Source organism: Mus caroli, unplaced genomic scaffold (genome assembly GCF_978045245.1).
Source record: "Mus caroli unplaced genomic scaffold, Mus_caroli_1 scaffold_14, whole genome shotgun sequence".
Classification (NCBI taxonomy): Eukaryota; Metazoa; Chordata; class Mammalia; order Rodentia; family Muridae; genus Mus; species Mus caroli.
Genome location: NW_028227269.1, coordinates 6,120,001 through 6,136,432, shown reverse-complemented (window position 1 = coordinate 6,136,432; position 16,432 = coordinate 6,120,001). Strand labels below are relative to the sequence as shown.

The window sequence follows — 16,432 nt, the reverse complement described above, 5'->3', positions numbered from 1 at the left end:
AGTAAACAATTCTAAATTCTCAGTTTAATTAGTTTATCTTTGTATGTGTAAATATTTCATAAAATGTGCACTCTTGATAGATAGTAAGGCTGGTTCGTATTATAAATATGACCAAGAGAAAATAGACCTAAAGTTTTATGAATAAGATCATCTTACTAATATAAACAATTTAAACTTAAATGGCTCAATCAGTAGATAAAAAACATTAAACTTTTCACTCTCTATCTTATTAATGATTTCACAGTCATAGCTATGAGACATTAAAGCTTGCTTTTAACAAGGGTCTACACATTTATCTCCTTGGAAAACGATACTGGTTCTCCAGAAACCCCTCACACTGTTTACCAAATAATGTTAAGCATTTATCATGGCAGAGTCTTAGCAGGAACATCAGATAGCGTGACAAGAGAATGAGAATTGCATATATCAAGCCCTCCACATTTCCAGGCGAGAGTTTTACACAGTTTAACGATGTACTTGTCCATATTCTGTTACTTTCAACTTCTTCAAAATGTTGTCAAGTGGCTAGATGTTAAGGCCAAAGTGATTCCATTTTACACATTCAAAAACAGAAGCACACTCTCAAAGGCTTCAAGACAAAAGAAAATTGTATCCTACTGTAAGTGAACAAAACTACTTTCTCATCAAAAGCCTACTCTAAAATTCAAAAATTCATCATGAAATTACTCTCCTGCCGAGGGCTTTTCTTTTCTTTTTTTCTTTTTCTCTCTCTCTCTCATCAAAAATTTAATTAGAACAACTCTCAGTGGAGTTTATGAAGTCTTGATTAAAGGAGTTACAGAACTGTCCCTTGGTTTGGCTCTCTGGAGATTTTAGTTTTGTAGGAGATAGACTTTAGTAGGTGAAGGGAGAAAAGGTGCCTTCTTTGTGTGGTGAGAAGGGCAGTACTACACAGGAAAAGGCAATGACAGCTAACCACAAATCCCGTCCTAGGCGTGTGAAAGCTCTAGAAGCAGATTCCTTCCCGCTGCCTGTCCCCGCCTGCACAGTCTGAGCATTCCTAGGTCAGTGGTACTGGCCCCAGCCTGAATTCCATTCCTCTGAGGTGTATAGGAGCAGAGCTGTTAACTTGAGCTGTGCTGAGGTTAAGCCTCTTTCCAGAGCTGGTGCTCTGAGTGCTGACTTTGAAACTTGGAGACAGTATCCTGTTACATTTTGACATCTTGGCTTGACAAATTGTATAACCAAGCATGTGTCGTCTGAGGTACAACATCCCATAGATCTGCTGCTTTTGTGTTTTGTTTTTTGGTTTATTTTTAATTCTGGATATAGGAAGATTTTTGGCTAAGAGTCACTTTTAAAAGGGCTGGAAAGATGGCTTCAGCGGTTAAGAGCACTGGCTGCTCTTCCAGAGGCTGCTGGTTCAATTCCCAGCACTCATATGACAGCTCACAATTTACTTTAACTCCAGTTCCAGGAGATCTGGTACCCTCATGCAGACATACATGCAGGCAAAACACCAATGCACATGAAATAAAATTTAAATTAAAAAAAAGAAAAAAATTACTCTAAGGAATAATAGCTTAATTGCTCTGTTATGCAAGAGCTCAGTTGGGCACATAAATCGCTATTAAAAAGCACTCGGCAAAGAAAGATGTTTTTTTACATTTAAATGTTGCAGGAGTAAAAATGGTCTATAGTGCCATTGAAAAGAACTCTATGGCTAGAGAAATGGCTCAGTGGTTAAGAACACTGATTGCTCTTCCAGAGGTCCTGAGTCCAAATCCCAGCAACCACATGGTGGTTCACAGCCATCTGTAATAAGATCTGCTGCCCTCTTCTGGTGTGTCTGAAGACAGCTACAGTGTACTCACATAAATAAAATAAGTAAATAAATCTTTTTTTTTTTTTTTCCGAGACAGGGTTTCTCTGTGTATGTAGCCCTGGCTGTCCTGGAACTCACTCTGTAGACCAGGCTGGCCTCGAACTCAGAAATCTGCCTGCCTCTGCCTCCCGAGTGTTGGGATTAAAGGCGTGCGCCACCACGCCCAGTTTAAGTAAATAAATCTTAAAAAAAAAAAAGAACTGAATTCTTTTCAAATGCTCAACTTTCAGCAATGAATAAGATTCTTGCTAATAGAATATCCTAAAACGTTTGGCTCAGTAGCAATATCTAGGCTGACTTCTAGAAGCCACAGCCATGGTATTATCATGTTTATTGCTGCCCAATTAGTATGTCAATCAGAAATTGAAACTTACAAATAAATTGTTAAGAGAAGTCAGGGTCTGGCTTGTAGCATGGTTGGGAGAGTACTCGCTTAGCCAGGATGAAGCCCTTGGATCAATCCCCAGTAAAACCTCATAACCAAGCATGGGTGCACACACCTGTAATCCCAGCAACAGGGAGAGGTAGATAGGAGGACCTGCAATCCCAGCAACAGGGAGAGGTAGATAGGAGGACCAGAAATTCCAGGTCATCCTCATATACTTATCAAGTTTGAGACTAGCCTTGACTACATGAGACCCTGTCTCAAAAAAGAAAAGAAGGAGGGGGAAAGGGGGAGGGGAAGGAAAAAGAGAGGGGAGGGAGGGGAAGGGAAGGGAGTTGAGGAATAGGAAGAGGAAGAAAATCTTCCCAAAAGGATATGTTTGGTGTTCAGCTTCTGGAGATGGGAGCTGACCTTCTCCTGGAATGCCAGCGTGGCCCCACAGCCGCAGGCGTCTTCTATGGAAATGAGGCTTCGGGCTTCTTCAATGTCTAAAGAAAGTGACAATACCCAAGATGTTATAGCTACAAGGGATTACAACAAAGTGGGGGCTGGGGTGTAGATCTCCTGCCCAGCACAAGAGGCAAAACAAAGGAACGACAGCAAACCGTGGAATCTATAATTCACTTCAACATTTGCCACTTACATAAATACATTTTTTTCAGAAGGTAAAATCATATAAAGCAAATAGGAAATAATGCTTATTAATGTTAATTTTACAGAAAACTTTTTTAGGAAACACTGGGGAAATGTTTGTTTGAGAGTTCATTGTTTTTCTCTCTGCTCTTGTTACTGTCAGAAACCAGCCATTACACAAAGCTTTTTAAAGGTGGCCACTATAGGGCAGGGGTTCTCAAACTGTGGGTCGTGACCCCTTGTGGATCAGATAACTACATCACAATTCATAACAGCAGCAAAGTTACAGTTACGATGTAGCAATAAAATAATTTTACGGTTGGAGGTCACCACAACATAAGGAACTATATTAAAGGGTCTCAGCATTAGGAGGGTTGAGAGCCACTGGTAGGAAGAAGCCATAGAGAGACGACAGTGACAGTCTTGCCTGTACTACTGGTCATTTCCTACAAAGGACTGCTATTCTATTAAGTGATTTGAATTGAGAAGTATAATTTTTGCCCTTAAATACTTTGGAGCTAAAAATTCAGAGCTATTTTGATAGGCAATCTAGATAACCCACTGTGTGTATATGTTTGTGTATGTATGTGTCTGTGTGTGCATGTGTGTGTGTGTATATGTGTATGTGAGTATATTATATGCATATCTGTGTATGTGTGTTTATGTATGTGTGTGTTTGTGACTGTGTATGTGTGTGTATGCATCTGTTTGTATATATGTATGTATCTGTGTTATGTGTCTATGTATGTGAGTATATGTGTATGTATGTGTGTGTATGTGTATATATGTATGTGTGTGTGTATCTGTGTATGTGTGTGCTTGTGTGTGTATATGATTGTGTGTATATGTGTGTATGTTTGTATGTGCTTGTGTATGTATATGTTGTGTGTAGGTGTGTGTATGTTTGTGTGTGCTTGTGTGTGTATATGTGTGTATGTGTATATGTTTGTGTGTGCATGTGTGTACATGTTTGTGTGTATGTGTGTATGTTTGTGTGTGCATGTGTGTGTGTGCTTGTGTGTGTATATGTGTGTGTATGTGTGTATATATTTGTGTGTGTATGTGTGTATGTTTGTGTGTGCATGCGTGTATGTTTGTGTGTGCATGTGTGTGTGCTTGTGTGTGTATATGTGTGTGTGTATGTTTGTGTGTGTATGTTTGTGTGTGCATGCGTGTATGTTTGTGTGTGTATCAGATGTCTTCTATGGCTGTCACTTTATATTTTGCTACTGCTTAATAAACACTAAGATCTGTGAAGCCATGTGCTCAATCAGATATTCTTATTAAAACACCCCTTTAGAAAATTATAGAGCAGAGGTATAACAAAAATGAATGTGGAGAGAGAGAGAGAGAGAGAGAGAGAGAGAGAGAGAGAGAGAGAGAGAGATCTACTCACAATAACATTAAAAATACTTAGGCATATTTTTAAGTATATAACTTGTACACTGAAAATTATAAAACGTTGTTGAAGAAAATTAAAGAAGACTTAAACAAGTGGGAAAGCACCCACGGTATTGAGTGGCACTGAAGATTGCTAAAGTGACAGTACTCCTTAAATTGATCTAAGAATCCCTGTCAAGTCCCAGTGGCCATTTTGTGGGAAACTGACACGTCCCAGGGGAGTGGGAAACATCAGTCACTGTCCCGTGAATTCAAAGCTTTAGATAGGAAGGGTGAAAATATCCCGGAGAGAACTGTGGTAACTGCTGCCACAGAACTGCATGTTTGAAAACAGGGGGAAAAATAGGTTTGATGATATGCATATCTTATCATAATAGCAAAATAAAACAGACTTAGAGACATTAATTAGAAAGAAAAATATGAAAGAAGAAAATCAGATCAAATTACAGAAAGCAGACCATGTAAAAGAGCAAGACAATAACTGGATATAAGTTTAAAAAAAAAAAAAAAAGCATCTTCCTCCTACATTTTCCCATTGAAAAAAAAAACTCTGTCAAGGGCCAGTTGTCACCTGAACATGTCTTCTTGTCATCATTCAGGGTGTAGCCAGGGAAGCAGTCACAGTGGTAGGCCATTGCTCCATCACTCACACAGATGTGCTGGCAGCCATGAGTGCCCAGAGCACACTTGTTCCGGACTGACCCAAACCATGCAGGAAAGAAAATATTTACCCGTTAGTTAAATAGACCACTATACACAAATGTCTGCAATACAAAGCTTTGTTGGACCCAGCCAGCACTGGGAATGAAGCCTTCAGTAGTCACCCAGAGCCCTGGGTTCCAGGGGAAAGTGTGGCTTCCTTCCCCGAGTTGCACACCCTTGGCCTGATCTGTTGCCTGGCTGGTCCTTCTCCTCTGTGCTCCTGCAACTGTCTGAGGGGACCTCTCTCCTGCCTATGGTAGGTACTTCGAGGTACTGAGTCTTGGCAATACAGAACTTATCGTAGGCACTTCTGAAAGCTATCAATGTTATTTGTAGTTCATCACCACAAATAATCAATTAGGAAGTCTGTGGTGGTTAACCTTGCTAGCCACCTTGACAGAATCTAGACGATCACCTGGGTCTTGTGTGTCTGGGAAGGATGTTCTAGATAGCAAGAGCCACTTTAAATGTGGGTGACACCATTGCAGGCACTGGGCTTCAGAAATGAATTAAAAAGAATGTTCACTGAGCGCCAAAGCACTCACATCTCTGCTTCCTGACTGTTGTGTTCAATGAGACCAGTGGCCTCAAGCTCCCGCTGCTCTGACTCCCTGCAATGATGGCCTGTGACCCTCAAACTGTAAGTAGAGTAAATCCTTCCTTCCTTCCTTCCTTCCTTCCTTCCTTCCTTCCTTCCTTCCTTCCTTCCTTCCTTCCTCCCTCCCTCCCTTCCTCTTTCCTCCTTCCCCCCTCCCTCCCTCCCTTCCTTAAGTTGCTTTGGCAAGGCATTTTGTCACAGCAAACATCACTGTATATGGAACTAAGTTTGATGTGGCTACACACACACACGCACGCACACGCACGCACACACGCGTGCTTGCATTATATTGCTCAAAGACCAACCACTAATAGTTTGATGTGGAACAGAAAGCACTGATGACACACTCATGTGTTCTCTATCTATCTATCTATCTATCTATCTATCTATCTATCTCTATCTATCATCTCTATCTTTCTCTGAGAAAGAAGAAAAAGATTAATGGCGATATATTCAATTAAACAGTGAAGTGCTTTTATCACATAAGTAGCATTTCAGAGATTAAGATAGTTTGCCCAAAGAACGCAACCAGAGGAAAGCATCCCATCAGTCCTATATCTGAATGGCCTAGGACAAGTGAAAAAACCCAGAGTGGATTCAGAAAGGCTCCTGGGAGACCCAGATCTGTTCCCTGCCGTGACAAAAATCAAAGCGCTGAACATGTTCAGAGTCTTTCACTGATCACAGTCCGCCTGCCTCAGTCTCTGTAGTGGCTGGGAATAGAAGCATGATTTCATTTCTTAAGGAGGAGAAGAGCCGGGCTTTGTGGTACATGCCTGCAACCACGGCACTTGCAGTTGCTGCGTGTTGAGGCCAACTGGACACATAGTGAGCTCCTGGCCAGCCTGGGGGAAAAGATCCAATAATGTGCCATTTCCCTTCATTTATCTTAACAAGATCCCACCATGTCTAACTCCCCAAGGAAGAAGAGAAGATGGAAAGACCTCTGAAAAGCACTGATATGCCAAACTAAGCAGCCCCTGGAGAGCCAAGAATGCCTGTCCAAAGGGAGAGCAGCTATGTGTATAAATGCTGCCCTGTTCCAGCAGTGCGTTTAAATCAAATTAATGAGGATTAATGGTCCTGGCAGGGGCTCATTAGTCAAGTCACAAGGCTCTGAGTCACTGAAGACTGATCAGCTAGCAACGGTCAAGAATGTGCCACTTCCAACGCCCTGGAAGGTCTGTGTGGGTCTAAGTGAAGCCTTCACAAAGTCCCCTTTACTGAAAGAACCCGGCTTGAAGATCAACACTACAGAAAAGTCCCAGGCCAAGTTTTAACTGGAGACAGATCAGTTCAACCTATCACACCAAATAGCTACTATACAGCTGACTTCCTCTATGTGCCTAAAAAGTCCCCAGTAAACACAGCTATAAAATCTTTCCTGGGTAGGAACCCCTATAGATCATTAGCTTTTCTCATATTCCCTATTCCTTACCTATTCCCCAGTAATTTTCTGAAGTGATCTATGTATGTAAAAGCCAGTGACCTCAACAAACCCCCTGGGCAAGGAGTGCCTTAAGCTGGCCCGATGCCTGAGTCTGAATCTTTAAGCCCCCACACCAGCAACCTCTTCCCTAGTAAATTGCAGTTGACGTCACCACCATGGAAAGAGTCAGGTAGGAAAGGATTTGCTGAATGGACGTTACCTGAACATGTTTTCTTATCTGCATTCAGAGTGTAGCCTTCAAAACATTCACAGTGATGGGACCCGGCTCCATCATTCACACAGATGTGCTGGCAACCATGTGTACCAGAGGCGCATTTGTCCAGAGCTGACAGACGAAGGTCCAAGAGTGAAAATTTAAAATTAGGAGTCAACGAGTCTTTTATTACCCATAGATAGAAACATGCTTAAGAGCAGAAATAGCCAGGCAGTGGTGGCACACGCCTTTAATCCCAGCACTTGGGAGGCAGAGGCAGGCGGATTTCTGAGTTCGAGGCCAGCCTGGTCTACAGAGTGAGTTCCAGGACAGCCAGGGCTATACAGAGAAACCCTGTCTCGAAGAAACCAAATAAATAAATAAATAAATAAATAAATAAATAAATAAATAAATAAAAGAGCAGAAATAGATGAGGGGGAAATTGGCTGGAGACTAGGCAAAGCTGTCAGCGTTATTTGCTTTAACTAGAAGTTAGAAGACTTAATAAAATCCTTCACACACGGTAATTATTCTCCGCCGTTATACTCAGTTCTTCTTTCCACATCATCACTGTTGAGTTTTTTACAACCTAAGCATCTCATAAATACTTAATGCATTCCTTTTAGTTTTATTGCTCTTATTCCAGCCCAGAAATAAACCAGCTAATTATACAGCTAATTACACTAGATCCAGGAAGGGGGAATCACACTTTGGAGAATTTCTAGCTTAACACTCTTTCATTTCATAAATAAGGTACACAAGCCCCAAGGAGTCCAGCTAATTTAAGGAGAACCTGAGACCCAACTCTTTCTTCAATGTACTTCCCTGTGAGAGACAGAGGAATAGGGGAGAGCTAGGTAGGTAGATAAATGGATATACACACATACATGTGTACATGCATACATATGTACATATAGGCATGCATACATACAGATGTAGAGTGGAGATACATATTTGGGATGGTTTTGAGACAAGGTCTTACTATGTGGCCAAGGCTGGCATAAAATCTTCAGCCTTGAATGCTGGAACTGCAGCCATGTATCACCACAACCAGAAAGAAGGGGAAAGACTTGTATTGACATATTTTATACGATTTTGGTGAGGGAGGATTGAGACAGAGTTTTATCTACAGCCCAGGAAGACCTAAAATTTATAGTGACCCTCCTGCTTCCACCGGAGTTCTAACCATGAGCCAATGTACCCAGCTTTAATCTTTTTTTTTTTTTTAAATTTTAAACTTTCAATTTTAAGGTAAGTTCAGACTTCTGAAAAACTTACTTCATCTAATCCCAAATGCCAACACTTTAGATGTCTAATATGATAATAAAAACATATAGCATGATTTTTTTTATCTACACTCACTATTCAGCTGTTTCCAATTATTCTTCTAATGTCCTTTTTTTGGTCCAGGATTCAACCCAAGACCCCACAAGACCTGAAGTTATCATATTCTGAGACATTCAATAGTCTATCTTTGTTTTTATGGCCTTGACACATCTGAGAAGTATTTGGAAAATATTGTGAACTAAAGACTCTCTCTTCCTCTGTCTGATGTTTCCTCATGGTTCTAAATTCTTAGCAAGAATAGACCAGGTGTGCTGCCACCTCGTGTGATACAGCCAGGGAGATCATCTGTAGTGATGTACACACTGCTCTCTCGTTACATGGCTAAGGTCCACCAGGTTCCTCTCTCTCTCTCTCTCTCTCTCTCTCTCTCTCTCTCTCTCTCTCTCTCTCTCTCTCTCTCTCTCATGTGTGCGTGTGTGTGTGTGTGTGTGTGTTGGCTTGGGTTTCTGAGTCCGAATTTCCTATTGCCCAGGCTGACCCTGAGCTCCCGATTTAGCTAGGCTAACTTTGAGTTTATGGTGCTCCTGCCTCCACATACCATCAATGCTTGCCTTTGTAAGCAGTAAGTATTTTATAGGGTGTTATTTGATGCTAACTTACTACACTGTGTAGTATTTGGAATATATGTGTACAGTAGGTACACATCCCCATTTCAGACAGAACTTAGTTACAGGAAATCCAGCTAGGCAGTGGTGGTACACACCTTTAATTCCAGCACTTGGGAGGCAAAGGCAGGCAGATCTCTGAGTTCATGGCCAACCTGGTCTACAGAGAAAGTTCCAGCACAACCAGGGTCACGCACAAAACAAAACAAACAAAAACAAGAAAACAAACAAAAAGAAAGAAACAGAAAATTCCAGGGTGGCAAAAATGGAAAACTGACCCAAGTTCCCAGTTTAGGCATCCCTTCAGCAGCGGTTAGGTTGGCAGGTGACTGAGTACACTGCCCGCTCACCTGCACACGTTCTCCTGTCTGCATTCAAGGTGTAACCTCCATAGCACTCGCAGTGGTAAGAGCCATTTCTGTCGTTGACACAGATCTGTTCACATCCATGAGTGCTGAGGGCACACTTATCAATGGCTGCCAAAAGATGAGCATAGCAAGTGTGAACACATGAAAAGGGGAGGTAAACAAATTCACACCAGTCACATTCTCACACACACACACACACACACACAGAGAGAGAGAGAGAGAGAGAGAGAGAGAGAGAGAGAGAGAGAGAGAGAGAGAGAATGGAGGGAGTGGGCACAGGAAAGGGAACTGATGGAATTTCTGGTCTTGGTCTTCCACCAAAAAACTCACGGATGTAAGAAGGAACCAAACTGAAGCCATTTTGAACAGAACTTCCATCTTGAGTAGGGGTCAAATAAAGCTTCAGTTCCCAGGACTTCCGTGGGTAACTGACATCCTGGTTGAGAATGCTGGGCAAGTTGCCCCACCACAGTTGAATACCCCAACCAATGGGAGCAGGATAAGCATACCACAAAGACATGTTCCTAAGGACATCTCCTATCCCTAAGTCCTGATTGGTGGGATAACTTGGCACAGATGTTTGTAGATTTCAGGCTTAAAAATTCTGTAACATTCTTACTCCAGGTTGCAGTTCAACTCCCAAGTCTGTTCTGCGGCCCCCATTGATCGCTAGCAGCCTGAGTATGATAACTTTTGTCATCTGGTTAAATACTTCCTAAGATGACTATTCGAGGATGCAGTCAGCCCCTGAGTGTGTGTTGTTGTCACTGACTACTCAGGGTTTTCTGCCTAATGCAAATAAAGGTCTTGCTTTGCTAGACCCTTGCGACTGCTTGGGTTGTTTTGGATTTTCGGATCCTAACACTGATACATATATCCCTTCCCTTCTTTGCATCTCAGCTTCCATATTCATAAAATTAGCAGTTTGACCTAAATGATCAGTTTTCTTCCTCACTCTGTGTGGTGTTTAAATACCAGTGAGCAGAACTCTTAGTCTTCCTCTCCATGTGTCCAAGAGAGTGTGTGGTCATAAAGGTAATCTGGAATGCTCATATCGATTGAAATAAAACCCAGAAAATATCAAACATTCAAAAAGATGGAGAGTTTTGGATCCTGGGGCTGGAGAGTTTGCTCTTGGTTAAGAATACTGGCTGTACTTCCACAGGACCCAAGTTGATTCCCAGCATCCACATGGCAGCTCACAACACTCCAGTACTAGCGGATCCAGGGCCCTCTTCTGGCTTCTGCAGGCACTGCAGGAACATGATGTGTGTGTGCGTGCACAAGCTTGCATATGTGTGTGCATATGTGCATGTGTGTGTGTATCACTTATATAAATTTATAAACTAACATATACATTTTAAAAACAAAGAGCTTTGTAGCCTTTCCTTCTCCCCTCCCCTTGTATTAATGTTTTTCTTTAAGAACAATAACAAAGGAGGGTGGAGGATGGCTCAGTGATTTACAGCATTGACTGCTCTTCCAGAGGATGCTGATTCAATTCCTAGCAACCACATGGTGGCTCACAACCATCTGTAATGGGATCTGATGCCCTCTTCTGGTGTGTCTGAGGACAGCTACAGTGTACTCATACACATAAATTAAATAAATAATTCTTTAAAAGAAGAACAGTAACAAAGAAAGCGCACTAGTAAGGCCCTAAGCCATCATAGCACAGAGGTTCCTGCACATCTGGGTTTACAGCTGCACTATTCACAGAAGCCAGGAAATGCACCAGCATAAGTGTCCATCAGCAAGTGAATGGATAAAGGAAACATGGTACAGACACACAACAGGGTCTTATGGAGATGTGAAGAAAACTGAAATCATGATTTTTTTTTCAGGAAAGTGATGCAACTGGAAATTACTATTTCAATCCAGGGGGAAACAGACTCAGAAAGATGCTGCATGTTTTGTCTCATATGAGAAATCTAGATGAAAAATTTGGATGTATGTATTTGTATATGTGTGCACATCACAGAACCAGAAAGGAGTTCATACGAGAAAAGGAAAAGATCTCAAGGGGGTGAGAAATGCAAGATGATACAAGACAAGTCGCAGGGAAACAGATGGGTGTTAAAGGGGAGGAAGGAGGGGGGCCAATGAAGTAGGGAGAGGAGCCTGAGAAAGGCAGCAGGGAGAGAGAATAATAAGAACACAGACAATGGCACATGCCTATGAAGAGGCCATGGTACAACCTATTCATATACTAACCTAAAGATTAAATTTTAGATAATGACCAGGCCAAAGAGACAGCTCTGTATTTATGAGGACATAGCGTTTTTGCAGGGGACCCGAGTTCAGTTCCTAGCACATGCAGTGACTTACCACCTGTAACTCCACCTCAAAGGCCATCTCTGACACCTCTAGGCAACTCACACACCTGTGCACATACTCATTATTTTTATTTTATTGGTTTTTCTTTTTTGTTTGTTCGTTTTTTAAAGGATTTTATTTGTTTATTTTATATATATGGTGAGTACACTGTAGCTGTCTTCAGACACACCAGAAGAGGGCATCAGATCCCATTACAGATGGTTGTGAGCCACCATGTGGTTGCTGGGAATTGAACTCAGGACCTCTGGAAGCAGTCAGTGCTCTTAGCCTCTGAGCTGTCTCTCCAGTCCATTTTATTGGGTTTTCAAGACAGGGTCTCTCTCTGTAGCCTGGCTGTCCCAGAGCTCACTGTGTAGACCAGACTGGCCTCGAACTCACAGAGATCTGCCTGCCTCTACCTCTGCCTCTGCTTCTGCCTCTCTGCCTCTCTGCCTCTCTGCCTCTCTGCCTCTCTGCCTCTCTGCCTCTCCTCCTCTCTGTCTCTGCCTCCTGAGAGCAAGCACTGCCTGGCTCTAATTTTTTTTTTTTTTTTAAAGAATGGTACCAAGGTCTATGCCCTGTGTAGGTTCTCACTTTTCCTCTCATGGTTTCTATCAAGGCTGCTAAACTTGGGTAAAACAGCTAGAAGGCACTCAGGAGAAAAGAGGTCAGAGCCTAAAGGAAAACTCACCCCTGGAGAAGAGGCGTCAAATAACTCTCACTCAACCACGGTCCCCAGAGGAAGCCTCACCTGAACACGTTTTCCCATCAGCGTTCAAGGTGTAGCCTTGGCTGCACTCGCAGTGGTGCCTGCCGTCACCATCGCTGACACACACGTGCTGACACTGGTGTGTGCCAAGCATGCACTGATCCAGAGCTAGGCAAAGAAATGCACAGTGATGACATCAATACCTAAGACCAGTTAGACATCTTCCCTAGTTCCAAGACAGTGCCCTCCAGGGTTCTTTCTGACTCCATCTTGACTTCACTATTTACAAAACAAAGTCTCTGATTTATTAGATAATTGACTTGAGACATTGCAAAATTAGAATTATAGCTCTTGCTATACCATCTCTCAAAGGAGAAAGTTAATTCTGAGTTTGGATCTACTAGAATCAAACATTTCCACAGGTCAGGCAACATCAGTCGAATCTGATATTGTATTTGGTTGAACTCTGTACCAAAAAAAAAAAACAAAACAAAACCATACTCTTGCCTCTCGACCCTAATTGCCAAGGAGAATAATAATGTACTGTCAAGAGTTCTGTGAGCGAGTGGGCCCACTGTAACTGAAAGCTGACTTGCAACAGTTCCACCTTTTGTGCCTAAAGGGAACTGGAACACAAGCATGCCTATCCTCTGGACCTGACCACACTTGAGCAAGTGAGACACGCTTGGGCATGCAAACAGTGTGCGGCCATCCAGCTAACAACCTCACTGCGCATGAGTCTAAAGCCCAGCTAGCTCCTTGGGTTCTTAGTAGCTTCAAAGATGATGGATTCAAACCGTAAATACAAAGAGATTAAAAAGAAAAGCATGAGATTATGTCAGCTCCATCACATCTCCATCTTTTTGCTCCTGGAAACACTTATATTCCATTGGAATGCCCCCTTCCCACATCCAGTGACGTGTTTTGAAAGACAAATCAATGAATTTAGTCATTTCTACAAAACTAAGGCCTGTTAGAGGAGGCTTGAGCTCCCGTGGCAGGTAAACCAGCCTCCAGTGCCCTTGGCACTAGGACAAGGCTAATATTTTCCCAAGGAGTGCCTTTTTGTGGAGTGATCTTTCCAGCCATTGACTACAACAAGCTGCCCCTCAGTCGTGTTTTTTCCAGAGAAGACAGTCCTCCCCACCCCCAGAACAAGCAGGTCTTTTGTAAGAGAGGGAAAAGATTGCTGCTCACCGCTGTTACTTTACAGCCTTTGAGCCCACCCCCAGTTGCTAACTTTAAGACCTAACTTAACCACAGACCAGAGTCCTGATGGAACAGCCCTCACCCACAGCTTGAGGGGGTTTTCTGAGAAAAAGAAAGAACGCCACTTTCTTTCAAGAACCTAGTAAGCGCCAAGTAGATGCCATCAAAGCCAGTGGTGTTTTTGTGAAGGCCTAGTGTCCAGGGCACGGAAGACAGGGGATTCCAGCCAGGTCTGGCAGCGATGAGGCCAACACTTCATCTCCCATTTCCCAACCAGTTGATGATTCTGGGCTCCACAGTAGAAATGAGACTTTAGATAGAAAGCCTTATTGATATTTACAACTGTAGCTCCTGGCTCACTTGCCTGTCTCTCCACCAACTCCATAGGTATGAGAAGGCTGGGAGGAGCCACCTTTAACTTTGTATGTGGGAAATATGAACAGACACAGGATGTGCACGGCAGAAACTTTCTGTGCTTAGGAAGTCACCAAGGTTGGAAAGGTGTCGCACTTCCTTCAACAGTTCTACAGAGGCTTTCAAATGATCATGACATTTTTAAAAATGTGATTTCCACAAACCATAATTCTATTTTTTTAAACTTTTAAAGCTTTCTTTTTGATTTTTCTTTTTTATGGCAGGGTCTCATGTTGCCAAGGCTGGCCTCAAATTCAGGATGTAGCTGAGGCTGGCCTTGAACTCCATCGCTCAAGTATCACACCCAGATTACATCCTGATTGGGGGTGGGGGTATCTCCAGCACTGAATAAATTCATACTATTGCATCTGATTAATTCATGAAAAAACCCTCTAATAATATTAGCATGTTCCTATTCAAATGCCATCCAAAAGAAAGAATAGAAGAGTAGCAGGGTGATTTGTTTTCAATATGTTTCTTGTGTCTCTACGAGAATCAGAAACCCCAGCTCTTCTGGTCTCTAATCCAATTATTCCACAAAAGAATCAGCAGAGAAAGAGTCGAATCTGAAAACGAGTGTTATTAATTAAATGCACATGGCCAGAGACACTGGGCCAGAGACACTGATTCTCGCAGGGCAGATGCCACTCTGGATTCTGCAGAAGAACAGCGGGGTGCTGTTGAACCTGAAGATATAAGTCTTAAGGAATCCTTCGGAGGAGAGGGGAGGAATGGTAATGGTGGAGAAGTGGGGCAGGAGAGATGGCTTCAGTTTGTGGGTTTGGGTTTTATTTCCGACCCTTTCAGGGAGAGGCAGGATTGTTTATTCTGGTTATTTCCAGAACTTAACATGTGTAACTCAAACATGAAGGTTTTATGAGCAAACCAAGTTACGTATAGTACAGCCTTGTTCTTCCAGACCAACTCCATGTGTTTAGGTTGGTTTAAGGGGGGAAAAAAAAAGCACCAAAAAAACATTGCATGTGTATGATTCTTTCAGAAAATTTCTACCCCCCAACCCCCCAAAATGAATAAACTTCTTTTTTCAGGGGGCTGGAATGTTGGCTCAGCACTGAAGAGCACACACTTCTCTTGCAGAAGGCCCAACTTTGGTTCCCAGTGCCCATCATGGGTGGCTCACGACTGCATACGACTCCAGCTCCAGGGGATTTGAGGTCACTGACCTCATCCAGTCCCCACACTCATGTGCACATAGACACATAATTAAAGATAAATCTTTAAAAACCAATTTCTGATCTCGCAAACTACAAACTATAACATCCTCGCTAGCTGGAAGCTAAGACCTGGCTGCTTACCACAAAAGGTTTCCTGGAATCTAGCAGAGAGTTTCTCAATGACCCCGTAGGTCTCCACGTAGAAGACGTGCTCTTCCAGGGGCTTGCTAGCCATCATCTTGAGGGACTCCATATCTGCCCGGTCCACACCCACAGCATACAGCTCAATGCCAGATGCACGGGCTCGAGCAGCCACCTCATTCACCTGGTCCTGCGGCCTCCCATCTGTCACGATAATAGCTACCTTGGGGATGTTAGACATGGGTCCCCGAGCCCCGGCCTCCACAGTGAAGGCTTCCTCCATCGCTGTCTGGATAGCTAGCCCTGACATGGTGCCTGTTGACAAGGGTGCGATTCGTGCCACAGCCTGTTTCAGGGCCTGCTTGTCGGAATAGGTGTTGAGCTGGAACTCTATCTTCACAGTGCTGGCGTAGTTCACCACAGCCACCCTTGTGTCTGTGGCTCCGATGTCCAGAGTGTCAATGATGCGGGAGACAAAGGTCTTCACCTTGGTGAATTCCAGAGGCCGGACGCTCCGAGAACTATCAATGATGAACACCAAGTCCAAAGGCCTGCTCTTGCAAACACCTGCAAAGAAGGGTATAGAGAATACAAAAGGCTAAGCCTAGGTCAGATCACGATCAGAAATGTTACAGTTCTCATTCCCAGAGAACTCTGGGGTTCTGGAAAGCCCGAGCCAGGAGCATCCCCTGATGCCAGCAGTACCATTGCCGGCTTCCTTCCCGAGGGCCACCCTCACTCTGGCCTTGAGCCTTCCCAACATTTTGCTTGAGGACTTACTTATCTGACTGTTTAAAGTCCTGCTCCTGAGAGTCCTTGGAAGGCCTGGGACTGAAAGGGTCCCAGGCCCTCCCTGGCACTTGGCAGAGACAATGGTGGGACAAGGACTTCACTTAACACATGTGCACTACATGTCAGTCTTTGCAAGCATATCTTAAGG

The 16,432-nt window shown here is 43.1% G+C and overlaps 1 protein-coding gene across 1 annotated transcript in view; it reads right to left on the bottom strand.

The window, feature by feature from the left end:
* Positions 1 to 465: 465 nt before the first annotated feature.
* Matn3 (matrilin 3) overlaps positions 466 to 16,432 on the bottom strand; it is a 19,764-nt gene continuing 3,797 nt past the window's right edge. The window contains exons 2-8 of the mRNA XM_021179565.2: positions 15,493 to 16,059; positions 12,596 to 12,721; positions 9,511 to 9,636; positions 7,215 to 7,340; positions 4,837 to 4,962; positions 2,609 to 2,719; positions 466 to 521 (exon numbers count right to left, since the gene is read on the bottom strand). Coding sequence (XP_021035224.2) covers positions 466 to 521; positions 2,609 to 2,719; positions 4,837 to 4,962; positions 7,215 to 7,340; positions 9,511 to 9,636; positions 12,596 to 12,721; positions 15,493 to 16,059 — 1,238 coding nt within the window. The remainder of the gene's footprint in view (positions 522 to 2,608; positions 2,720 to 4,836; positions 4,963 to 7,214; positions 7,341 to 9,510; positions 9,637 to 12,595; positions 12,722 to 15,492; positions 16,060 to 16,432) is intronic.